The 25227-nt window shown below is 32.7% G+C and overlaps 5 protein-coding genes, 1 non-coding gene and 1 pseudogene across 8 annotated transcripts; 4 read left to right on the top strand and 3 right to left on the bottom strand.

Annotated features, from left to right (window-relative positions):
• Positions 1 to 81: 81 nt before the first annotated feature.
• On the top strand, positions 82 to 706 carry LOC143422680 (uncharacterized; annotated as a pseudogene).
• Positions 385 to 4358, top strand: Ubc2 (ubiquitin conjugating enzyme 2). Of its 3 annotated transcripts, none has more exons than XM_076894117.1 (7): positions 385 to 525; positions 1278 to 1394; positions 1697 to 1831; positions 1908 to 1958; positions 2147 to 2279; positions 2660 to 2807; positions 3338 to 4358. In XM_076894117.1, exons 2-7 carry the CDS (start codon positions 1303 to 1305, stop codon positions 3433 to 3435), a joined length of 657 nt encoding a protein of 218 aa, XP_076750232.1. In that variant the 5' UTR covers positions 385 to 525; positions 1278 to 1302; the 3' UTR covers positions 3436 to 4358. The 3 variants fall into 3 exon arrangements, with proteins under 3 accessions (XP_076750232.1, XP_076750234.1, XP_076750233.1); XM_076894118.1 differs by having other exon boundaries at positions 421 to 525; positions 1363 to 1394; XM_076894119.1 differs by lacking the exon at positions 1278 to 1394 and having other exon boundaries at positions 386 to 525.
• Positions 4359 to 8447: 4089 nt separating this feature from the next.
• LOC143423093 (CD63 antigen) lies at positions 8448 to 12762 on the bottom strand. Its single transcript, XM_076894165.1, has 6 exons — positions 12672 to 12762; positions 11754 to 11942; positions 11410 to 11580; positions 10975 to 11196; positions 10729 to 10790; positions 8448 to 8860 (listed from the first exon to the last, which is right to left on the bottom strand). The coding sequence occupies exons 1-6, from the start codon at positions 12732 to 12734 to the stop codon at positions 8842 to 8844; spliced, it is 726 nt and encodes a 241-aa protein (XP_076750280.1). The 5' UTR covers positions 12735 to 12762; the 3' UTR covers positions 8448 to 8841.
• Positions 12763 to 13699: 937 nt separating this feature from the next.
• LOC143422947 (uncharacterized) lies at positions 13700 to 21516 on the top strand. The gene is made up of 8 exons (XM_076893938.1): positions 13700 to 13969; positions 15625 to 15813; positions 16181 to 16348; positions 16524 to 16745; positions 20311 to 20499; positions 20680 to 20850; positions 20964 to 21194; positions 21297 to 21516. The coding sequence occupies exons 1-8, from the start codon at positions 13904 to 13906 to the stop codon at positions 21480 to 21482; spliced, it is 1422 nt and encodes a 473-aa protein (XP_076750053.1). The 5' UTR covers positions 13700 to 13903; the 3' UTR covers positions 21483 to 21516.
• On the bottom strand, positions 14946 to 15027 carry Trnas-uga (transfer RNA serine (anticodon UGA)). The gene has a single exon. It is a non-coding gene; the product is annotated as a tRNA-Ser (tRNA).
• Positions 21517 to 21909: 393 nt separating the features above from the next.
• On the bottom strand, positions 21910 to 23682 carry LOC143423069 (alpha-ketoglutarate-dependent dioxygenase alkB homolog 4). The gene is made up of 5 exons (XM_076894133.1): positions 23544 to 23682; positions 23295 to 23420; positions 23085 to 23177; positions 22500 to 22930; positions 21910 to 22168 (listed from the first exon to the last, which is right to left on the bottom strand). Exons 1-5 carry the CDS (start codon positions 23643 to 23645, stop codon positions 22012 to 22014), a joined length of 909 nt encoding a protein of 302 aa, XP_076750248.1. The 5' UTR covers positions 23646 to 23682; the 3' UTR covers positions 21910 to 22011.
• Positions 23683 to 24435: 753 nt separating this feature from the next.
• On the top strand, positions 24436 to 25120 carry Phf5a (PHD finger protein 5a). Its single transcript, XM_076893835.1, has 3 exons — positions 24436 to 24564; positions 24675 to 24865; positions 24963 to 25120. The coding sequence occupies exons 1-3, from the start codon at positions 24513 to 24515 to the stop codon at positions 25050 to 25052; spliced, it is 333 nt and encodes a 110-aa protein (XP_076749950.1). The 5' UTR covers positions 24436 to 24512; the 3' UTR covers positions 25053 to 25120.
• Positions 25121 to 25227: the final 107 nt, after the last annotated feature.

Below are 25227 nucleotides of genomic sequence, written 5' to 3'. Positions count from 1 at the left end.
AGAAAACCTACAGGTTCCAGCTAAAATGGATAACAAGAAACTCGCGTGAATAACACGGTTGTGCGGAGGGCTCGCAGGAGTATGTTAGCGTGCAGAAAAAGTTGGAAGTTACGTAAGGTGACAGAGGTGAAAATAGAAAAAGTAGAGGACACGACGGTGGGGAATTTATTAGGTAGAATTGGTATTATTTATTCTGAAATGTTCGCCGTCGACGGTACGTCCATCTAGGAGCGTCGGCTACCGACGTCCGCCGCGGCGGCGACAGAGTCAACATCCGGCGACGCAGAGATGCGCACGTTTCGGCGCTCGCCGAGGGAAAAGAGACGCCGCGATCGTGACTTCGGGACATGAGAACGACGATGAATCCCGCCAGCCTGCACACCAGTACCTAAGGAGCACGTTCGCTTCCGATAGTACGTCCTACAAGGAATTCGGCCATTTCACTTGGGATTTACATAGGTCCGGTCCTTGGCCCCGAAACTAGATTCTGAAAACGATCGAGAGGCTACCCTTTCTACCAACGAGGTAACACACCTCTTCCTTTGAATCATGAATGCTCTCCTATCCATCCACCTTTCAAACGAGATGTTATTAATAATTACCGTGCGATTCTCCGTTCTTAAATTACCGGATCGTTCGAACCGGCACGGATATTCTGTTCCGTTAATTTCGTGGGGTAAATAAATTAGCCGCGACCGCGAATTAATAAATAAAATTATCGTTTATTTTCCGAACGATCATGCGTTTGTATATATTTCATTTTGTCAGAATGAATTTTCCGCTGATATCCAAATCGAAATGTACGATCGTAGATTGTGTTCGAGGATTCGATTGAATCCTTTTTACTAATAGTTTTGTTAAATGTAAGTAGGATCATTAGAACTGGTTCGTCTATTCTTTTTTATTCGGCTTGTTTAATTATTCGTGCAATGTTTGTTTATATATCGCACGATACGGATTTATGTGGATCAGATTCGGTTTCAGTGTTGGAGCTGTTTCAGTTTCACTTTAAATAGTGAAGGGAACCATTTGTGATAATTGATATTTATTATTTGATCAGTAATTTGTCAACAGAAACTTGATAATAAACTGTATAACCTTACTATGCATGATATTGTTTAGTTTGAAAGTATATTTTGAAATGATAGCTTTCATGATTCTGCGTATAAATTTATGCATTTATTTATTGGCCGACTAGTGAATAATTTTTGTTCCAATGCTGTGTTAAAAGAATAACTGTAACCAAAATTATTTGTCACGTTTTATTCAAATTTTAGGTGAGAATTCAGTAATTGATATTTCATGTTGGATAGACTACTATTAGTACAAGTATTTTGTTTTTGTAAAAGACCTTGCATTAAGAGGTTATCAACATTCAGAGTTAAGGACAGAAGGTTCGTTTCATTATTCATAGATACTTTCAGATTTCCTCTTTCTTGTTCGTTTTATTTATATAAAAATAATGAATATTATTACAGTTTTTCTCCCTCTAACAAGTTCTATGATATATTCAATTCAAATATAGACATATCCATGGTTCTTATCTTTTCTGGTATTTACATTTTAATTATTAGAAAGAATCGATAACGTATCGAAGGTAGATAGAATGTTAACTAGCAAACATTTGAAATTCAAAGTATTAAATACTATTGTACGTGTGAAAGAGATGTGTTATAACAAAGTTGAATTATTTTAGAATCATGTCATCGGGCGCAGGTTCCAGTGGAACTAGCCGGGGGCGTGGTTCGTCACTGGCGGATAACAAGCCAGAGAACAAGGAAGCAAAGCCAAATCCAAAGATGTCTAAAGCTTTAGGAACATCCGCCAAAAGGTAGCACATCCATCTAAAAATTAAAGACTCTGCCGTGGAGATTTAACAAGAGCTTAAACTAATCTTCTTGTCGCAGGATACAAAAAGAATTAGCAGAAATCACATTAGACCCACCACCAAATTGCAGGTTTGATCCTTCTTCTTGTAATTTTTACAAAAATCGTAACTTACTGTTCTATTTTTCATACTTGCTTTTCCATCTCTGTTGGAAATGTATTCCAAATATTTTTCAGTAATTAATTTTTTTCTCAACATGTTTTTCATTACTTTTAAAGCTATTAAATAATTTATCTAAGTCTAGTCTTTATCTTATAGTGCAGGACCTAAAGGAGACAATTTATACGAATGGGTATCAACAATACTTGGACCTCCTGGTTCAGTTTACGAGGGAGGAGTATTTTTCTTAGACATACATTTTTCTCCAGAGTATCCTTTTAAACCTCCAAAGGTAAGCCAATAACATGATTAATCATTATTAATTACCTAATAAACTTATAATAATAAACATGTGGTTGATGAATGATAAGAATTAATATATAGTAATGTTTTGTTGAAATAAGTAAAATGAAAGTAAAAACAGAGAATGAAAATTCAAAGATACAAAGTTTTTAATGTTTTCTACGTTGGATGAATTTGATAGAATTTTATTTCTGTTGTGTTTTGTTTGTAATTTCTATATAACTTACCGCGTATTTTTTCAGGATTCGTTCCACTATGTGATGTAAATCAAGAAAATTCCTTATCGATCATTGTTGATTCACAAATAGTACCGAAGAGCCATGGGGCTTGAAACTATTAATATATAATTAATTGTTATAATGTTTTTAGGTTACATTCCGAACACGTATCTACCATTGCAACATTAACAGCCAAGGTGTAATTTGTTTGGACATACTGAAGGATAATTGGTCCCCAGCATTAACCATTTCAAAGGTTCTATTATCTATTTGTTCTCTTTTAACAGACTGTAATCCAGGTAAGTAAAGTTATAATTGTTACAATTAAATTACTTTGAATGTTGAGTTTTATTGTATAATATTAATAATGTTATCTGGTGGATCTCAGCGTTTACATAAAATACTTTCATTGCATCTGTGTTCTGTATTTTTATGAATCATCAATCTTTCTTGTGTACAATATCTTTAGGTTGTCACTTAATATCAATACATTAAATTTTTGCTGCTTGCATTCAAATATTAGTGAAAGCAAATGTGATAAGAATATAATCTTATCCTTATAAATAAAATATGAAATAATGAAATTGGAACTGTGTAAGACTAACTATATACTCTTAATTCTATAAAAAGAGTCTTTGCTCGCATAAACACGGTATAAATTGAGGTGTCTACTAGTTATAAAGATACAAACAATATTTTCTAAAATTCGTGTTCTAACCATTTGTGTATAGACGTTCTAGATCCTTATATTATTAAAATTTTTCTAAACAAATGCAATCTGTTGCATAAAGTAAAAAATAAATAACAAATTTGTTATTTCACATTCCAGCGGATCCCTTAGTAGGAAGTATAGCAACGCAGTATCTACAAAATAGAGAAGAGCACGACCGTATAGCACGGCTTTGGACTAAGCGTTATGCTACATGAATGAATTTTTTTCGGGGGGAAAAAATAATAAAAAAAAAGGAAAAAAGAAAAAAAAAGAAAGCTGTCCTCGTTCCTTCAACGCGAAGAACGACCACTTAAGGAAGCGCGTTTCACTATATTAAAATTTTGATTATTCGGACCGATCAATTATTTTTAGTAAATTGATCGATGCAATTAAATATTTTCGATTAATCGAACATTATTTATGAGTTTAAATTTGTTTTAATGTAGCGGTGTTTCTCTAAACCATGTTTCATCTAAAATCACTTATCATACTACATGAAGATATTTAAAATACTATTTATATGATCGAATGCGATTTGTATGATAATATTAAAAACAAATAGAAAAAAATTTATATATACATATACATTCTAATCGATAAAAAACTAACAATTTGCATTTGTTTCTTTATTATTTGGCTTTAAGTATAAACAGGTTAAGGAAAATTGCCCTACGTTAACACTAAAAATAAGGAATGTTCGTAAAAATGATCGGTTACTCGAAAAAATATTCTAAAAGGAACTTAATGAAATGTTTGATATTTTTGTTTACATTTGAACTATATTTCCTAGAAAATACGACTAGAAATCTCAAATAAATGATCATTCGAATAATCACAGTTCAGATTCTTCGCACCTTCGAATACTTATCGTATGTATATCTATATCTAACGAAGGATTGCTTTAAATGAAAGACTCTTTAAGATCGTAGACACGATCATTGTGATGTGCTTTTATATCGAGTATGTAAATGTGCCTAAGATGAATGAATGTGCGTGAATGTGCAACCTGACTTACTCTCTTTTCACCTGGCAGCTCTTGAGATAAAATTTATACGGATATATGTTTTTGTGGACATAGATTATCAATGATTTTCACAGGAACATATATTTAGCATAGATTTCTACCCTCGAATATCTTTTTCTTTTACAAATCTTGTTTATTGCTATACAAATATTTAAGAAAGGAAAGTTACAAAGATATTGTTTTTGTAAAAAGGAAGTTTAGCAAATTAAATTGGCATGAAATAGTATATCTGCTTGAAAAGAAAGTGTATGTATATTATTTTGCAGTAAAATATGAATCTCTCTTTCTCTCTCTCTCTCTCTCTCTCTCTCTCTCTCTCTCTCTCTCTCTCTCTCTCTCTCTCTCTCTCTCTCTCTCTCTCTCTCTCTCTCTTTCCTGCTGTGGTAATTTTTCTCTGGAACTGCTCAACGTTTTTTTTGTAAAAGATAAATTATTATGTACAATGTCTTCCAAAATAGAAGTGAAATAACACAGATCAAAGCAATTACACTAACTCGAATTATCAATTTATGTAATATTACTCATTTTTATATTTGTAAAGGGAAGTATTTAGTTTAAAAGTTTTCCTGAAAGTATAGCATAAAGGTGAAAGGGTGAAAGTGAGGGTTTCTCATTCTTTTCTTTTGTTTACATTTTTTTTATAAAAATTCACGATGAGATAGTATTTAAAGTGATGGTACTTTCATTGACTGTACCGAATAATATTGATAGGTTAGGCAATATTATGAACAATACGAATAATCAGACTTTGTAAGAAATTAGGCTGGTAGTTATCTTAAGGGGCCCTTTAAATATTTTTAGATGTTATTCACATGTTTTCTACATAAAACACACGACTGATAAAATTGCATTACATCAATCCATCCGAATGAAATGAATTTTGAAGATATGTAATTGCGAGAATTGTTTATATATATATTTTTATTTGTTCAGTAGATGCAGTTGATTCAACAAAACTGGCAATAATGTAAGCAATGTAAATTTCCATTCGACCAATGTTTTACAAGATTCTAATTTACACTACTCATTACGTTTTCAATTTTGTTGAATTAAACGCATTTTTAAATCAAATCGAACAAGCTGCGTGTATTTTTAGCTAAAGTTCTTGCAAGATTACTACAATTTTAATCATATTCAGTTAATCTTTTACAATGATATCTTAATTGGGCCCATAAATTTTAATAAATCGCTGTAATTGTAAATAAACATAATTTCCTCTGTTTACGATAAAAGAAGTTACAACTGTACTAACGAACAATTCTGAAAATGCCCTTATGAGTTGCGTCTTTTTTCGCTATAAGCTAAATCGGGTATAAAAATTAAAACTGAAGATATTAATTACTTTTGGCAAAAGGTACATATTCAGGAAGAACGATCCAGTTCTTAATATCGCAATGTTGTATCGTCACAAATGAAATTAACGACAGTAGAAGCTTGAAAAGATTAAAGATTTTTAGAAACTGTGAATCCACTGTTTACTTTAATTGATTGATCGATTCATTTATTCATTCGTCCGTTCGTTCGTTCGTTCATTCATTCATTCATTCATTAGATACTGTACAGTTTGTATCGCGCAAAGAAATTTCGTTTTCTTATTTGATTGAAATTACTGTCATTAAGGTTCTTGTAAATATATTCTATGTGGTTCTTGATAAAATGATCTACAGATCTTTTGGACCCCTGAAATTGTATATAGATCGTACGTAGAGAATTTGTTCTTTTGTAATTAAATGTTAAAAAGGAGTAAAAACATTTTTAACAAAGAATGTTTCATCGTAAAGACTATGTGAAGGAAATTGTTTAAACGATTATTACCAAAAGATCCCAAAGATGAACAATTTTTTTAAATTGTTTCCAAGATGTATTAAATTTAAACAAATTCGTATCTTTGTAATTTTTGTAAGATAAGTATTCTGAAAAGGAACTTGAGAGATATGTTATAGTAATCGGTTGGAGAGTTTTAAATGTTTTTAAAAAGTATGGTACCATGCAAAAAAGATCGTTTAAACGGATTCCTGTCCTACACTTCTCTGTGAATTTGTTTCTTTTACTTTTCTCAACAGGTAGTTGTAAGAGACTAAAAGAGAGCATCCTATACGAATAATAAATGTTAGTATCTTTCCACTAATCTTATAAGTAAATATAGAATAAAATAAAATAAAATAAATCTAACTGTATGGATAATTATTTCTGTTTAAATTCTCATTTAACACAGGTTATTGTGTTCGCAAGAAGGTGAAAAGAAAAGAAGCATGCTTGAGGGTAGAAAGATGAATTTTATTTTATTTTATTACTTTACATAATTATTTAATTAGTATTAAATTATTTGGAAACAATATGGTTTTTAACACGTTTTATTAATATAGATAAAAGCTATATGGACAAACTGTGCTAAAGTGGTTTCTTTCTAAAAAAAAAACGACAATAATATATATTAATCGATGAATTAACTTACTCGTAGAAAAATATCGCAAGCATCTAAATGTCACAAAAAAAAACAATCGTTTACTTCTCATTTAATACTGATTTTGTTTCATAATTATCAGTCTTTCTTTGTCAGCCGATTATCTAAGAGAAGAATGAGTAACCCAGTGTTTACGCGGCCACGTATCGCAAACTTTGCACGAAAAAAAAAGAAGAAAACAGACCAGAAATGTTGACACAAACTTGTAGAAAATATGTTCAATGAGATACTAAATTGTTCAATGCCTGAAGCGCTATTTAACGTGTCGAAAATTCATTCGTAATGCGATACGAACTACTTTTACGTTTGTATTTCAATTGTCACGTAACTTTAATGTACTTTGAACCGAAAATGAAATTGATTTGCGGCCCGCGTGACCGATTCAAAAATTGAACAATACGCTGCTCATTCTTATCAATGTAATGTAACGATTTTCGTTTTCGTTACGTACATAATGAATTACAATTTTTTAATCGATATATCAATTATATATGTATACATATGTAGATCGAATATTATTAAATGAGAATATTTCTAATAGTATATAAAGATCTTAACATTGTAACATCTATATATAATATGTCGTCGTGCGTAAAATCTATAATAATGATGGAAAATTAAATGCACGTACATATATTGAAATCAATTAAATAGCAACATTCTATACGTCTAAACATTTATACAGCTTAATATTAAAAATTCAAATATCGCTATCAAATATAAGGGGAGGAGCAAAAATTGTACGAATTAAACTGATTCGTAATTAAACAAAACAAAAATTGGCGAAAGATAATTACAATACAAATTTAATATTCGAAATTCGTTTAATTATTATTAAACGAAATCTCGAAGGTATACGAGGTTTCAAATAAAAGACGGAAAAGAATCGAGGTGACAATGTATAATGTTAGATCTTAATTTCGCAATTTCAGGTCTGAAATCAATTAGTAGCATTGCAAGTTAATTTATATCGATAATGAAAAAGATCTGCTGTTTTAAAATTGTACAAGTTTTACACCAATGTACTTTCACTGAATATCTTGCTACCGAAATCAAAACTTTTTGGTCCCAACGTGCAATTATTTGGCTATAAAATCACAATAAATTACAACGATCATAGACAATATTAATTAATATCTTTGAATTTGATAAATTTGTTCTTTCTTTCATCATATATTACCTTTGAAACATTTGAACATTTTTTTAGACTGTAAAAATCATTCTTAGATTAATATGAAATTATGTGAACCACATATATTACAAAAGATACAATTGTTAAGATTACTTTTTATAAAACTGTTCAAAAATGGTTTACTGTACTTCATGTTAAATATCCACACTTTTAAAATACGATCTTTATATTCATCTTTTAGATATTAGAATTTAATAAAAGCAATTTTGAATCATAATTAATTACCATAATTCAGTTGCATGTAACGTAGCAAATTTGAAAAGCATAATTGATTTCTTTCCACAAACAAGTACAATTATCTTTATATATCACGTCAGCGTGTGTGTGTGTGTACGTGTACAAATACGATTTTTTTTTCAATATTCTTACAAGATGCGTTGTTATCAATGTTTAGTACAAGGCATTAATAAAAATCATTATAAAAACTATAAAAGAAAGTATTATATGTTAAAAAGTTAAAAAAATTGGTTATTTAGAAACAAATGGTAAAAACCAAATATTTATCTAGCCCCATGCACGCATTTGAAACGTAGTAATTAATCTAAATACAAGCCGTTGCATATAGTTATTTAAAACAAAGTTAATTTTCCGTTCAAGATATTAGATATTCAAACAGGTTTTTTATAGACTGCAACGAGTATTAATCGAAATATATAGTAATTTCTTAGTCCAAAAATGTTCTTAATATTTGTGAGCTATAATTTCAACGTATACAGCAGTCTAAGATATATTTAGTCTCGACCATTTGGCAGATAATGGCAGTATGTTAAATTATATTTTCCAACGGTTTGTTTTCTTCTTAAGCCACGCTGTAGGTGAGCAATGACGTTAGCCTACAGCTGGATTCTAAATTAATGGTCTTGCGACGACTCTAGGATTATTCTCTTAATGAATGCACAACAAACAATATCTAGTTATAATGCCTCCTATCAGGTGTGGAATCAGTGCGCTGCAGTCTCGCTGGAAGTAGAAATTAATTTAATTGCCTGTAACAACACGCTGCTTCTAAGAAATTATATTGAATACCTCTTGTGACAAAGCGAGAAAGTGCAGTGTTACTTATGCTCTCCAGAATACAGATTTTCACTTTTAAATTGAAATCTTTAATACTATATAGTATTAATTATATGATTTTATATGATGGTATTTCCATCCGATATATCTCGTGAAATTTTTTAACTAATTTTCATTTGTCATTTGGACATTTTAAATTTAATGAAAACTCTAGATTATGGAGAGCGTACCTTTAAGTTTTTAAAGAATCATACAGCTTCGTTATTAATAAAACACAGTTGTTTATTAACAATACTGAATCTCTATCAGCGCAGAAAACGCATTGTTCGTTCTCCATTTAGAATATAAATATCCCATCAAAATATTTTCAATATACAACTGTGTAATCATGTAATTACATTAAATGTACTGATTGCAATCATAATGTATTCCTACCAACATCGTGTAAATTTTATATGAACAACAGAACATTTTTCGGCAAAAATTTATCTACTACCTAGAGTAGAAACATAGTTTAGTTTAATAAATTCCATAATATCATAAACATCGAGTTAAAAACAAAAACTAAATAAATTGTGAATGAATAGAAATTAAGCAAAGTGATTACTAGAATTAATGAACTATAAATGTTACTTTTATTCTATTTGACAACTTAACTTTTATTCTAAGTAACATTTTATATTAAAACATTATATTTTTTTTACTAATTTACTCGTTCTTAAAAAATGCATGTATAGTTTATAGAAAACATTAAAAACATGTATAAAGTATAAAAAGTTTGAGGAATGATTATTTGAAAGAAAACAGGGAACAAAATTCCATTTGATAAAGAAAACAAAAGCTATCAGATTCGTTGCAAGTATCTCTAATGATTATAACGTCATAACGTTATTTGAAATCAAATAAAAACTGAAGTAACATACATTGTCCTATTCGTAGTTATCTGTCGTAACAGAACAATGAAAATATGAATAATCTTGTGTTCAATACTGAAATCTTAAATTAAATATATTATTTTTGGCTTATTACTCATATCTCAGCATGCAGTTTGTAAACGAAGTACAAAAGACTCTTTTAGTTTAATATAGAATCAGAGTGTTCAGTCTTAAAGAAACAGTCATGAAAGACATAGTACTGCACAAAAACACTTGTTTCATGTAGAAATAAAAATTATAATCTTAACCGTAACGAAGTCGCGGTATCTGTAAGAGATACTTGTTTGAAATATTTTGTTCTAATTGCATTAATCGTGAAATGCATCTAAAACTGATATTAATACTACAATGAATACTTTCATTTATAACTATTCTTCATCTTTCCTTCTAAACATAAGATAATATGGAATATATATTATAGATACCATAGCCCACGGTGTCAGTGTTACGTTGCAACTTCCCTCAGGTTAAGAATCAATAAAATGCTACTTTTACTATCACCATTACCAACATTAACATTCACAATTACAATAACAGTAATAGTAATAATAAAAAAAACCAGCAGTATTAGTGATAGTGATAATAAAATTATATGTGGCTATTTACACATACGTAAATTGTAATAAATGACTAACAGTAATATTATTAATTAATTGTTTTGCACAGAAGCAACTTCCATATATTGTGCAGTATGATAAAAAAAAAAAAGAAAAAAAATAGAAGAAGTATATAATGTGCAATTTGTGCAATACTTTGTTATTCAAAGAAGAGCATAGAAAAAACATACATATAAATGTGTAACAGTAAAAGAAACAGAGCGTATTTTGAAGTCTTGGTGCAATTTTTAGGCATTGAAATTGGAGGTAATTGCCTGCTTACACAGTCTCATATTCGCGTCGAATTGAACGTGCTAGGCAGCATGCAAAGATCACTCCAATTAACTGAAATAGAAAGAATTGTATTGCAGTACTTGAATTTATAAATTTATATGGAGATCATATATGTATTTCCCCTAGTACTACATATTTTTTCAAACTATTTCTCCAATATCTTGTAAAATATCTAATTTTTAACACATAATAGAAAAATATTTAGAATCAAAAGATTATATATAGTAAAAATTACCTGAATAAGAGCAATACCAATGCCTACACTACCCAAAATCAAAACATTGTGCTCAATAGCAGATTGAAGGCTTTCCATGCAACCATATGAATACACGTAGATTGAATTTGAGTCGCATTCACTTCCTTCCGGTACTTCTTTACAGCAAGAAATTGGTACAATATTTTTAACAAATCCAGCATGAGCCCAATCATTTGCGCCAGTCATTCCGCAACATTTTAACTAAAATTTAATATTACAATTAATGGTTAACACGATTGACGACTTACTGATACTTTTAACATACATAACATATTTCTGAGTTCTAAAAGTAAAATAATATAGTTTATAAAATATATTCTTTCAAGGTTCTACTGCACACTGGTAACTTTATCCTGTTTATGTCTTTCGTGTGTTTAATAAAAATGAAAAAAGAGTATTAGAATGCATATTTACATCATGCTGTACAATATCCCAGGATTTACGAATACTGTTATTGGTTGAATACTTTTCCATGGTGGTATTTAAACGATTTTCGACCATTGCATGAACTTCTCCACGTAACATGTATCCAGCAATTCCAGCACCAAGTTCCAGTGCAAAGATTAATAGTAGTAATACAGAGAACTGTAGAGAATAAATATTTATTAAAGATTTGAGACTTTTACAGTCCAATATCATATAATCATCAATGTTAAAGCCTTCCAGTGTAAGCCTTGTCCTTCTAGAAAAAGTCTTTTAACGTTTAGTAAAAACCACACCTTACTCCAAGGATTGCTACACAAAAGAATATTAATTACCGTTATTATCATGCAATGATTCTCTTTGACAGTTCCGCAACAGCCAAAAAATGATACAATGAACACAATAGCACCGACTACGATCATTAATACTGGTCCTGCGAAGAACCACCTGTCCATAAAATTATTGTAGTCGCTATAAGACGCCAGTATCACCGTGCCAACCGCAATAAACACAATTCCTGTGATCTGCAAGAAAAAATAATAACTATACAATAATGTAATGATAAATATGCATTTATTAGACCGAATAATTTCTATTTTTAAAGAGTAATAATAATGAAACAGAAATTAAGTATACAATTTATTTGAAGCTTATTCATCTAACTCTACTACGATTATCATTACTTTTAATGGGGCAAGAGAACAATATAAATGAACTGCGAATAGATTTGAAAAGGAAAAGTTCAATTGTAACTTAAGCGCACGTAATAATTCACGAGGCTATGTACAGTTACGTATACACGTATACATATATATATATATATGTACACACGCGAAACTGATCCAAGAAAGTACAAATCTACACGGAAACATATGCATGTAGGTGGTATAGCAATTCACGTAATTCTCATAAGGGGAACAACGATTGTTTGATTTTAATGTTATTCGTACAACAGCGACGAATAAAATGTATACGACTTTGAATGGAACAATGCCATATGTTATTCGAAATTGTCATTCTTCCAATTCCATCCGTTGAAACGGTTAAATACGACGTCCGCCGACACGATCTTTAAATCGAAACATTTAGTTGGACCAATAAAATTAATTAGTAACAGCTACAGCGAATAATTGAAGAATTGTTTTCAAATTGAAACGAAATCGTTATTCGTCCCGCGATTGAAAGCAATTCGATAAACATCGAAACGATGGAGACATGGATACAAGTAACGAGGCGCAACATGGAGTACTCACAGCAAACACCAGGTTGAAGAAAAACGTCAGGTACTTGACACAAGCCATTCCACCGGACACCATTTTTCTCCACGGATTGTTATTCGTTAATTTCGAGAGAAACGAGAATTGTAAATACCAGGGTAAGCAGGAGAACTGCGCGCGTCCTTTGTGGACTTGTGTTGAAATTATGCACAGGTTCTATACACTTCAACAGCTCATCGAGGAATAAGCATATTTTCATCAATCCCTCCTCTCTCCACTGACTGATTTGGATGCGTACGCACCTTGGAGGTAATCTACTCACACTGAACCGAGTACCTGGTGCATGTGTATCTTTTCTAAACCACGATCATTGCCTGAAATGCACGTTGTACATTGTTTCTGAAACAGTAATACGTTAACTACATACACACACGTAAATATTTACAAATATGTTGATTATATTATTTGTAATTACCATTATTTGTTATTCTACCATTGGTATTTAAACTAGATGTACGTACGATAAGTAGTACGTTTAATATATACGTATTAATATGTAAGTTCGAAATTGTTTGTATTAGTTGCATCAACTTTTCGATGTATAATGTGGGATTAAATATCGTGATAGCGTGAAATCGTTATGTATCGCTTATACTTACGAAGAGCTCGTCGAGCTATTCTTTTTTTTTAATCGGTATGAAACTAAATAGAAACTGTTCCCAGGTGTAAGTACAACTTATAAATCCTCGTCACTTTTCTAATTTTTCGTTGAAACTGAAAAGTGTTAACATTGCATGTTTAAAAGCTTTCGTATTGTTTTTATTCTGCGCGTATACCAGTTCAAGAGCAAAAGTTTTATTTTTGCACAGTTCCTCTGTAGAATTGAAATAATTAAAACTGTACGTGCAGTAGATTTCTCGTTGAAGTAAGCAATAGAATTTTACATAGATAAACGAACAAAATTAATAGATGCATAATGTGTTTAAATAAAAAAAAAAATTTCTGCGCAACGTGCGATCGGTTGGTAACCTTTGAAGTTTCGTAACCTTGGTGGACAGTGCACGATTGCGCATGCGCGCGGACACGCAGCCACGCGATAACTGTCTAAAAGTAGTGAATCGTTGTAATGTTCTTGGCCGGTTTCTGCGCCATTTTTTAACGTTGGAAAAACGTTAAAAGTACAACGTAATTATAAACTTTTATTTTTTACAATCAACCACTAGAAGATCCGTCTCAATTGCAAGTATAAAGAACAAACGGTGGACAGGATGGAATTACCACTTGGTTCGCGATGCGTCAAATATCTGATGTTCATCTTCAATCTATTCTTCGTCGTGAGTCATTTTTATCTTTCTTTTTGTCGTTCTTATCTCAATATGATTGCTTTAATTCTTTTCTCGACCGGTATTATGCATAATTTAACCAAATGTTCAAACGTATTATCATTTGCATTACATTCACTTAAGTGTACGATGAATAATAACATTTTTCTTTTAAACCTTTTTTGACCGTACCACGAACTACAGTGTGGTTCAAAAAGTTGTCGTATTTTTTATACGTTGCATATTACTGTATCGAAGTTATACAAATTTTCAGAGAACCCCAAACATATGACGCATCATTGCGTATCATTATGAAAAAGTGTACAGTTTAAACTATAATCTGGACATAACCTACGTATGGATATAAATATCAATATAGGTATTTCTTTTTCTTTTCTGAGGATGCTATTAAAAGCATCCAAATATAATAGTAATTAATATACAGATTTTTGACAGATATTTTATCTCAGCGAACCGATTTGTGTTCCTATGAATTGTCTGACGCGTCATTCGTTATCTCATCTGCTATATAGGCATGCATATATGTTCACGTGTGCGTGTTTCCCGTGAACGTATATCGCATCTGGTTTTTCCTGTTTTAAAATAACGGAGAATAGTTTTTGTTTCGACTAGTAAATGTATAAAGCAAAAGATAACTAACCAATCTTCAAGAGGTAATTGATGAACTTAGCATGGTTAACAAGAAGATAAAGAAATTATTATGCATACGATTTCATTGTAAAATATGTAAAGCATGTTTAATCAGACAAAATGACACATGAAAGTCGAAACACAGTTACTCCGTTAGACGTACAAGATTGTTTCTTATCGTAGGATAATAATAGGTTCTTATTCAATTTTTTAAAGTTCGTAATGAATGCAAATACTAGGCGAAATTCATTATCTTTATACGATACAATGTGACAGCGATAATTTATGCTATGTGATAGCAAAATTTATGCAATTTACACGAAAAAAAAAATGAACTCGCTGCGGACAGGATTCGAACCTGCGCGGGTAAAACCCAATGGATTTCAAGTCCATCTCCTTAACCGCTCGGACACCGCAGCAGTTGAAAGTGACGTTCATTTTACGTTAGATATAGTTTAAACGCAATAAAAACTAATTAAATGTTACGTGATGCTGTTATTACAATCGTTACACGTTGGTGAACAAAAACCTCTATCAACATTGGATAGAATAAGATTAAAAAGGGAAAAGATCAGTATCGTTTGGTATTTAGTGGTACATTCTATATATATAGTTGATTGCGTTTTTATATAGTAATAAATATTAATTAATCTGGAAAGATGACATGATATAACATAAATTATATAAATTAGAATGTCGAAGTAGGTGAACTGTATTAAACAAGCCTCTAGTAAGTAATGGCTTCGTTGTTGGCCTCGTTTCCTCAGTTATAAAGTAATTGGATACAAAGTACCTTTAATCTGATTTTCTATCGATCCGATTTGCAATGCGAGAATGTATGTTTGGTTCAGGATCAATAGTTTCGAATAAACAGCGAAAATCGATCTGTGATGTAAATTTAAATGAATATTATTAGACGATGTTTAAATTCTTAATTTCCATTCAGTCATTATTTAAATGATTGGAAACTTGAGGACAAAAAAAATAGGTTGTATCTAAGATATTGTTGTTTTCAGATCACGGGAATAATTTTATTATCCATCGGTGTTGTGATTCATGAGGCATACAACCACTATCTACATTTCTTGGACGATAAACATTTATTAATCCCCTCGTTGTTGATTGCAATTGGCGCAATTATCTTTGTTATTGCCTTTTTCGGATGCTGTGGTGCTGTTCGAGAAAGTTATTGCATGATAATCACGGTAATTTACGATATATTAATAATACTGCCTCGTTACGTTTGTATTCTATTCACCTTTGCTTTGGACGCCTCGCGTGTTAAAAATGATGAAGATAAAACGTTACGAGTCTCTTATATTTATTAGAATAACTTAGAGCGGTAAATATTAGATGTTACTAGAACATTCGTTTTGTACATCTTTAGCGTTTCAAGCAACATCTTTAATAGGTCCTGTTTTTCAAGATCTATTAGTATTTATACTATCCAGGATGAGTCTCCATTCCTTTTTTTTCACCGATACGAAACGAACAGTTTAAATTCTAATCCTATTTATCACAATTCTTTTATCTAGAAATGAATGTTTTATTTATTAAATTCCTTGTTTCTAGTTTACGACGCTGTTACTGGTCGTTCTTGCCTTGGAAATAGGTGGTGGTATATCCGCATACGTTTTAAGGGCGAATGCATCATCGATCATTCAAGATAAAATGAAAGATGCGATGAAAATGTGTCCAAATAGTACCGATGTCGGTGATTGGAATCTCATTCAGAACGATGTAAAGTGTTTTTACTATTTAAAAAAGTTTAATTATTTTTAACCAGACACTTTTTTCCTCCTTTAATATTCAGAATCTAATCTGTTAAATTGTATAAGAACGCAGTTGAAACGAGTATAGCTGCATCGATGGTTTCAAGTTAAATAAGAAAGCATGTAAATACAAATTATTTCAGTTTCACTGCTGTGGAACGAATAGTCCGTCCGATTGGAAGGATATCTTTAACACTACAGTCATCCCTAACTCGTGTTGCGATATTAAGATGGCAAGCAACGAAACCTGCACTGTCAACTCTCCAACGGTACACCACGACGGCTGCTTCCAGACTTTCGCTTCGTTTATCAAATCGCATAATCTACAGCTTGGTAGCGTTGGTCTTGGGATTGCTGTCGTTCAGGTAATTCGCGTTCGTGTAAACGCGTGATAAAAAAAGAATATAACTTTATCGCAGTCTTAAAGTCTAATTATCGGACAAGTAAGAATTTTCAAATACGAAATCGATTGTCGTGTATAATTTATTGTAACAGAGTTTATGTTATTTATTTCAGGCGATGGGAACTGCGTTCTCAATTTATCTAGCACGATCGATCAAAAACAGTTACGAGAGTGTGTAAAAAAATTACTTTCCAAGTAATTTAAGAGGATGTTACATATACATCAGCGATGATTGGAATGTAACTGTAAGCGAAAAGTGTCGGCCAAAGCCACAGTTTCGTTTAGAGAATGTTTGTTGCGTGAATAAGGTGTTACAAGTTTTTGAAGGCTTACTATTATGATATATACCAACTCTGAGATATAACGTTATATTGCAGTATACGTATAATCTTATGGATATACTTCTGGTAATGTATAACACAGAACTCTTGAGATTTTTATCAGGCTGACAAAGGGAAACATGTATTCTGTAATGTTTGTAAGAAATAAAAGAATTTATAAACCATCCTATAGCATCCAATAAAACTAAATCTTCCTTTTCAAGCGTATTTAATAATCAAAGTCTTTTAAATTTAAGGAGTTTCTAGTTTTATTATGCTATTCCTATCTATATATAATACTTGTATAACAGCACTTAACGCAATAATTATACATACGATAAAAGACATAAACTTTTACTTGCTTTTAGTCATTTAAATGTAAAATTGTGTAAATTTATGGAAAATTTCAGATAAAAATCTGACTCGATGGAACGGGGATTCTGCGGTGTTGAGTCACTTGTCGTTTCGACGAGGGAAGCATTCTTTTGTTAAAATGAAGTTCACTACGGCTACATAGTAATACTTAGCCGTGTATGAATAATGAAGGCGTGCTGAATTACCCACACGATGGTACGCATGAGTCATGTTCTGTTTTCACGCATGGGCGTACAATGCTGGGTAGACCCGGTCGATGTGCCACCGCTGACCACTTCCAAGTCCCTTGTAACGATGAATCTAATACGGAAAAGTTTACATAACCCGTTATCATCTTACAATTGATCTTCAAACTGTTATCCGAGACGAAAGAATATGATTTCTAATCTTTCATTGTTGATGAAATAATATTATATTTACCAATTCTTCCTTTCAATTATATAAATCTTAGCACTTAGTCATCTGCAATTGAAAAAATGCGAAATACAGTCGCCACGTTTCAACGTGCTTTTATAAAGACACGTAGAAGTAATATTCATCAAATGACAAACAGATTTTTTCTTTAGTAAAGTAGTTTATGTCACGATCACAGCAGGTGATTCGTAGGATCGTTTAGAGATAATATGGCATGAAAGTAAGAAGAGGAATATCCTTTCCAGTGGAAGGATAGATGTGAAATCATGGACTTACACCGAAACTGTCCCTAAATGTAAGAACCACGATTAATATTTTCCAATAAGAATATCTGAATTTCCACCATCAGGCTCGGAAGATCAAGGAAAGTATCTAATGGAACCGGTTACGTTAGAAATTGCAATGGTAGAACGAATTTTCTTTCGATCAGTCCGATTGCTTTTTTTCTTAACCGTCTGTGTTTCCGCAGATACACAAGAACCGATAATAACAAATAATAACGACAGTCACACGTAGAGTAAAAAAGAATAGTAGAAACGCGATGCAAAGAGATCTAGAGGGAATAGGAACATTGCTTGGCAAAAACAGGCGTGCAAGTAGCGTTACGTGTGTCATCGGTACGTATAACGCTTTATCAGTAGATAATACGATACGTCGAATCGAGTTTAGGTATTTCCACGTTCAGTTTCGTAGTGCACCTGCGTGAAAGAGGATTCTCGGACACCAAAATGGCTGCCACACATCTCGATATAGGCCTGCGTTGTATCAAGTACCTGCTTTGCGCGGTTAACTCTCTCTTCGTGGTCTGTAACCACATTCTTTCACCTTATTCTCGTCTCTACATCAACCATCATCGTGTACAAATCGTATACAGACGTTTATCGAGATACAAAGCCGATTTCCACCTGATCGTTCGATTCGACGTTCGTTTCGTCAATTTAACTGTCCGTGCCGCGTTATTACGTCTTTCTTGTTACATTAATCCTATCAGAATTGTATAATTTCCAGCCTCTTTTTTCTAGATCATGCCATCGGCTCTCGAATACGTACAATCCTCCGGCAAATATTCGTCTCGTAAATTCTATTTCTTATTTAATACCAAGGCGATAATTGTTATTTGATTGTTACTCAAATACGACAACTAAACCGATCTACTAACTACTAAAACCGATCCATTATTTCGATAGATCCCACGGATAATCTATAGAGAAGTTACGCGCACGTAAAAAGATACACGGAGATTAAATGTCGACGAACGAGTATCGATACACGTACTAACATATGCCGAGGTGAAAACTACGGAAATATAGTTAATTAGTGGCGTCGAAGCGAATAGATAACCGTGTTCGTATTTACTAGCTGTTCACGTATATTCATATTCATCCTTCGTTTTAATAGGATACTACATTATCGCACAATGTAACTAATAGAGACAGTAGTCGAGTACGATAACCGATCCATCGTCCGCATCGGCGCAAAGAGAACAGAAGAGGATCGGTCGACAAAACCACGGGGAACAAAGGATTAACGCGATGACGTAGGTGAAAACGGAGAGATGATAAGTAGCGCGTAATAAATAAAAATCGGGACAAAAAATGGAATCGATCGATGAGGGTCGAGGCTGTCCCGTCTGACGATAGTCGATATTTTTCTCACGTCCAAGGAGTAAGGGTAACGAGAATAAACCGTGCTCGGCCCTGGGATTCAACAAGTTAGGTCAGCCCTCGACGTGGACACGCGGATCGTAGTATTACGATGCGGTTCGCGAGTTACAGGATCGATATCGTTTAGGCGAGGTCGACCCCGATGAATTATTACCGCGAAGAAGTTATAAGAGCGCAGCACCTTCTGCCACCTTTCTCTCGTCTCCTTTCGTTACTGTAATCGGCAATTCTCCCAGAACAGACGCTTTCTTTAATTAAAACCTGGACGCGAATAACGCGCGAAAGCAGAGTTCAGAATGAGAGATCGCCTCTGAAATGATGATCATAAAAATCTCTCTCGCTTTCCAGCGACTAATGTCAAAATTGAAGATCGTTGCATTGCAAATGGTTTGTTCTTATCAGTTTAGATAAATTTGTAATCTCGTTAATACCGATAAGCGAATACTGCTGCGTTGTCTCCGCGGATAGTTACATTGAATAGGAAAAAAAATCACGCTTCTCGAATGATACGAGTTCGACAACCTCTGTTTAAAAGGATTGAAATATTGTTTACGTTCTAAGTAAATATTAGCTGATCTTAAATATACGATGAATTCATCACATATCTTTGAAATGATAGAAAAGAATATGATATCGTTTCATTTTATACGTCTGGCAAAAACTATGTAATTCGATAACATGTTACATTTTTTATTTTTTTCCATAGGTTCTATTGTTCGAATTATAATCTGCGTTTTGTTACTCTGATTCACAGCTAACGGGGATTATGATTATGTCCGTTGGGACAACAATTTACGCCGTTTACGAAGACTTCTCCCATTTTCTGGATCCCAGTTATTTTTCTCCAGCAACACTCTTGATCGTCGTTGGGATACTAATCTTCCTAATAGCTTTTATGGGCTGCTGCGGAGCTCTTAGAGAGAGCACTTGCATGGTTCTTATCGTAAGCACTTTGCAATCTATCTATCTTTCCGCTTCTCTATTACTTTTACACGTTATATATCATGCCTCTCGTCTCGGTAAATATCTTTCCAACGTCACAATTTTGCTCTTCGTTCAATTTATTTACTCGACATATTTCCTTTCGTTAAGCGTGAATTAAATAAATACGTTATATTTACAGTTTGCAGTATCGCTCTCGATCGTCCTCATACTGGAATTAGCCGCAGCGATTTCAGCATACGCTCTTCAAGACCGAATAAAGGACCTTCTTGCCGAGAAGATTAATGCTACCATGCACCAATACGATAGATTTGCAGAATCCAGGGACGCTATTAATTTTCTACAATCAAGAGTAATATTTAATTTGCCAATTTTAACAACTAGTATACTTTAGCATTTTTCATTTTTCTCTTGCTGTTCCGCAATTATACATTCGCTGTAATGAAATCTGTTTTTTCTTTATAGCTTCATTGTTGTGGATATAAAGGATACGAAGATTGGAATAAAATTTGGGGAAACAATACCATTCCTGATTCATGTTTTGTAAATGTGGACGAAAGTTATAGATGCACTTTCAGCACGTACAATAGCGTATGCATGTTTTATAAAACTGGGTGTATCGAAAATCTTTCAATTGTTGTATATAGGAGTGCACTTTATATTGGTACAGGTGCTGTAGCCATTGCTCTTATTCAGGTTTGTAATTTTAATACGCGCGTATCCCGAATAAAATTTAACACGAGTTAAAAACGCTTGTTCTATTTGAGAAAATTAAATATAACTTTGTTCTTCTTTCAGTTGACCGGAATAATGTTCGCCTGTATGTTAGGCCGTGCGATTAGGAGACAAAAAACAGAAAAGGAGAGACGCAGATGGGAATTAAGAGAGAATTTGGTCAATGGTTATCAACCATTGGGGAAATCAGATCCTGTTACTACTTTTCCCGTTGTTTTCATGTCCTCTGAACCCTTGAACAACGCTTGAACCCTTTTATTCTTACTATTATATTATTATAGTACGGTAGTAAGCGTCTTTTTCTATTCACGACGCTATCAAAATTTCTTCATCAGAAAAGGAAAGACGAAACGAATACGCGAATAGTAAATATTAAGTTATATTTGTCAATTCGCACTTCACGATTATGATGAACGAATTGCGTGTTACTTTGCATTTGCGATTATCGAGCAAAAGTGTTGAATATTAAAAAATTACCTACTGTAATATCGATCAATTTCTTCAAGCTTTAAAAATTGATATTCCTATCTTATAAAAAAAGCTATTATATTCCTTTTCACCTAAGGATATATTTTTAATTTTCTTAAATTTCGTAGTTAAAGTTGTTAAGATGGTGAAAGTTTCCGTTTCGTTTATATTATATTCGTAAAAAATATTCCAGATAATATGTAGGAAAAACTGACATGTATTTCTATAATATTTAATTAGATATATTATTAAACGTTTTATTTACAATTTTAATATTGTACAGCTTATTAAAATTAATTATTTCTAGATTTTATTCACATCGAAAGACGGAAGCTCTCTTTAGGAGCTCTTTAATTTTTTCATCGTTTGTTGAATCGCTTAAATATGGGGGAGTTAATTCGCGATAAGCCAGACAAATTCGTCTAGATTTTACATCCTCTCTTAGAACACAATGTTCCCACTTGTATCTACAACAAACATTAGACTTAGTATTTGTATAAATAATGCGATAAATATGTGTCGATAACGATAAGAATAGCTTATTAATTTATATGCTTAATGTCTCATTTAATCCATCATTTTGTAAAATACTTTTCAAAGAATCTGCATCTGATATTTTCACTAACCAATCGTATAATAAATGCTCGTGTGATACACAATAGAATGATTTATTTTAGATTATGGAAATAAAGATTTCGCACGTGTAAATATTTAATCGTTCGCTGATTAAAATTTTGTTCAGATGTAAGGATGGATCGCTAATTTTAAAAGTCATTATGTAAATAAAACTTTTTTTACCTTGCAGCACCGTAAAGAACCATAAGCGATCCTTCTGGCATTGGTAATCTTACAATCGTGCTCTCGTTACATTCGTCTTTACTCTTTGTATCAAATTGTAGATCTTCACATGTAGTGGAATACTCTGCGACGCTTTTTAAATTGTACTTTGCATCTGAACCGTGGTAAGGACTCATTGTTAGTACAGAATCACCCATGATATTAACGGTAACTATTCTTTCGCCCCAAATCCAACAGTCATCAATATGAGGATCTATTGAGGCTCCTCGTATGGGATCATATTCTAATGTACATTGTTCCACTGTTTGGAAGTTGCTCAGTATTGGTATTGTCGAAAATTTTTGTTGTACAAATTGTGTAGACTTTGGAAAACCGTCGAAGGAACCCAACTGAATCCTTTTCTTCTTGAAATTGCATTTTGGTCCAAAATTCTGAATTTTCAAAATTATATTCATTACTTAGCCTGCATATCTTTCCCCATTAGTATTAATTTTATTAATATTTCAACTCTTGACAATCTTATTAACTTCTCTAAGAATGAACATACTTTTCATACATTACAACTTGACGTTTACTATTAAATACCTGTTTTCTTCTTCCACTCTGAGAAATTTCCCAAGGTATTTCCTCGAGTGCATCGATCAAAGCTTTAATCTCACAACGGCTTAAGAAATCTAGCTATTCACATTTAAAAACAAAATTATTAATAATACATGATAAATGTTAATAACCAAATCACTTCTGACTTACCAATTAACACTACAATAGATTCTAATTAAAGAGAGACAGCTATACCTTTATATAAACTCCAGGAAATTCTATCGCTGTTCCTCGGTGATCCGGATGAGTTTTATAAAGGTCGGCGTCCCAACCAGGCCATGCTTTATTACAATCCGGACAATATACATAACTGGAACATTTCTAAAACATTACAATCGACGATAAAGTTCAAATAATACAGAAACTTTTTGAAATATAATTAATTTGCAGCTAAGAAGAACTTATTAGTTAGAAAAAACAATTAAAAACATTGCAAAATTAAACCTTAAAATAATCTCTTAGATTAGGTTTCACGATTTTATATTCAGCTTCACAAACGAGGCAAGATCTTATTCCCTTGCAACCACAGGGTCGTACTGTTTCCATTTCATTGAAAATTAATTAATAATTAAATGTGCTGGTGCACACTGAATTAAAACTTAAGTTAACATTCAAGCAACTCGTAATTAACAATAAATTTACGTGTTAATATTATATTATTATAATATAACAGAAAATGTTGAATTGAATACGTATATTATATATTAGATTGTATATACAACAATAAACAAATGTAAACAAAATACTGAATAAACACACGCAACAGCTGGCCAGGATTAATTACTAACACAGTCAACCGTCATATCAATTATTTAAATACCCGTGGCGCCATCTCTGTAAAAAGCGCTCAAACTGGTCGCACATCGTTTCCGACAGCGAAGTGAACTACTGCGCATGTGGCGCCATCTCTGTGGAAAACGCTGAAACTACTCGCCGATTAGTTCCCCAGTTCCACCGCTAGATGGCACTACTCGCGCCGACCGCCTGGTGGCGCCATCTCGCGGGGAAACGGTGGAACTATTCGGTGAGTAGTTTCAGCACTCTCCACAGAGATGGCGCCACTCGCGCAGTAGTTCACTTCGCTGTCGGTATCGATGTGCGATCAGTTTGAGCACTTTTTACAGAGATGGCGCCAGTAGTCCAAAGGAGTCTACTTTGCTAACGACCAGTTTCAGCGCTTTTCGCACAGATGGCGCCACGGTAATAAAAATGAAGAAATATGATTGGGCGGCTGATCATAATGGACTCTAACCTATACGAGCGTTGGAGTTTGTTTATGTAGTCGCGTCCTGTGTCAATTGCAATCGTTAATTAATGAAAATATGTAATTAAAGTTCCTCTCTCGGTGTGTTTTGCGTAGAAATCGATGAAATTTATTATAATTCGTGACAGTTGAAGTATTCTAGTTCCGTGATGGCTAAGCATCATCCTGATTTAATTTTTTGCAGGAAACAACCAGGAGTTGGTATGTTTTATATTTGAGAGTTCCCTATTGTTTGTTATTTTAATGACAGCTGTCTGTCTGACGCACGTCTCGTTCAAGTCTGATAGAAGATAAATACTTGTAATTTTTAGCCATTGGAAGGTTATGTGAGAAGTGCGATGGTAAATGTGTTATATGCGATTCGTACGTAAGACCGTGTACTCTGGTTAGAATTTGCGACGAATGCAATTATGGGTCTTATCAGGGTCGGTGCGTCATCTGCGGTGGACCGGGTGTCTCTGACGCTTATTATTGCAAGGAGTGCACGATTCAGGAGAAAGATGTAAGCTAGATAAAGGATACCGGGTGAAAGACAGTTGGAATCACTATGATCGTTAACTTTGAGCGATATATGAGAATTGAAAGTTGTCTTCTTGCAGAGAGACGGTTGCCCAAAGATTGTAAATCTCGGTAGTTCAAAGACCGATCTATTTTATGAAAGGAAAAAGTATGGATTTAAAAGAAGATAGTGGCCAGTAACCGAAGATATTAACGTGTACAAAATATATTTTATATTCTGAATATAAACAATTTCTTTCTGTAATTGTAATCATTCCTTTTCTTTATTACTTTATACACTATGTTTATATCCGTGATACGAGTAAAGAGTAGACATCGATAAGAACACAGATGCTCCTTTGGTCC

The sequence above is a fragment of the Xylocopa sonorina genome, chromosome 4 (assembly GCF_050948175.1).
Source record: "Xylocopa sonorina isolate GNS202 chromosome 4, iyXylSono1_principal, whole genome shotgun sequence".
Classification (NCBI taxonomy): domain Eukaryota; kingdom Metazoa; phylum Arthropoda; class Insecta; order Hymenoptera; family Apidae; genus Xylocopa; species Xylocopa sonorina.
The sequence above is the reverse complement of the archived record's forward strand: the minus strand, read 5'-3'. Positions and strand labels throughout refer to the sequence as shown.

What these genes read in the sequence shown, in the direction of transcription:
- Ubc2 (XM_076894117.1), top strand. Translation starts at nt 1,303, where the DNA reads ATGTTGGATAGACTACTATTAGTACAAGTATTTTGTTTTTGTAAAAGA. An exon ending in GACCCACCACCAAATTGCAG is followed by an intron (nt 1,959 to 2,146) that starts GTTTGATCCTTC and finishes TTTATCTTATAG; the next exon opens with TGCAGGACCTAAAGGAGACA. An exon ending in TTTAACAGACTGTAATCCAG is followed by an intron (nt 2,808 to 3,337) that starts GTAAGTAAAGTT and finishes TTCACATTCCAG; the next exon opens with CGGATCCCTTAGTAGGAAGT.
- LOC143422947 (XM_076893938.1), top strand. Translation starts at nt 13,904, where the DNA reads ATGGAATTACCACTTGGTTCGCGATGCGTCAAATATCTGATGTTCATC. An exon ending in TCTTCAATCTATTCTTCGTC is followed by an intron (nt 13,970 to 15,624) that starts GTGAGTCATTTT and finishes TGTTGTTTTCAG; the next exon opens with ATCACGGGAATAATTTTATT. An exon ending in GGAATCTCATTCAGAACGAT is followed by an intron (nt 16,349 to 16,523) that starts GTAAAGTGTTTT and finishes AAATTATTTCAG; the next exon opens with TTTCACTGCTGTGGAACGAA.
- Phf5a (XM_076893835.1), top strand. Translation starts at nt 24,513, where the DNA reads ATGGCTAAGCATCATCCTGATTTAATTTTTTGCAGGAAACAACCAGGA. An exon ending in CAGGAAACAACCAGGAGTTG is followed by an intron (nt 24,565 to 24,674) that starts GTATGTTTTATA and finishes TGTAATTTTTAG; the next exon opens with CCATTGGAAGGTTATGTGAG. An exon ending in GCACGATTCAGGAGAAAGAT is followed by an intron (nt 24,866 to 24,962) that starts GTAAGCTAGATA and finishes GTCTTCTTGCAG; the next exon opens with AGAGACGGTTGCCCAAAGAT.
- LOC143423069 (XM_076894133.1), bottom strand. Translation starts at nt 23,645, where the DNA reads ATGGAAACAGTACGACCCTGTGGTTGCAAGGGAATAAGATCTTGCCTC. An exon ending in ATCTAAGAGATTATTTTAAG is followed by an intron (nt 23,421 to 23,543) that starts GTTTAATTTTGC and finishes GTAATGTTTTAG; the next exon opens with AAATGTTCCAGTTATGTATA. An exon ending in AGAGTGGAAGAAGAAAACAG is followed by an intron (nt 22,931 to 23,084) that starts GTATTTAATAGT and finishes TTGAAAATTCAG; the next exon opens with AATTTTGGACCAAAATGCAA.
- LOC143423093 (XM_076894165.1), bottom strand. Translation starts at nt 12,734, where the DNA reads ATGGTGTCCGGTGGAATGGCTTGTGTCAAGTACCTGACGTTTTTCTTC. An exon ending in ATCATTGCATGATAATAACG is followed by an intron (nt 11,581 to 11,753) that starts GTAATTAATATT and finishes TATTCTCTACAG; the next exon opens with TTCTCTGTATTACTACTATT. An exon ending in TTGGTATTGCTCTTATTCAG is followed by an intron (nt 10,791 to 10,974) that starts GTAATTTTTACT and finishes TTTCTATTTCAG; the next exon opens with TTAATTGGAGTGATCTTTGC.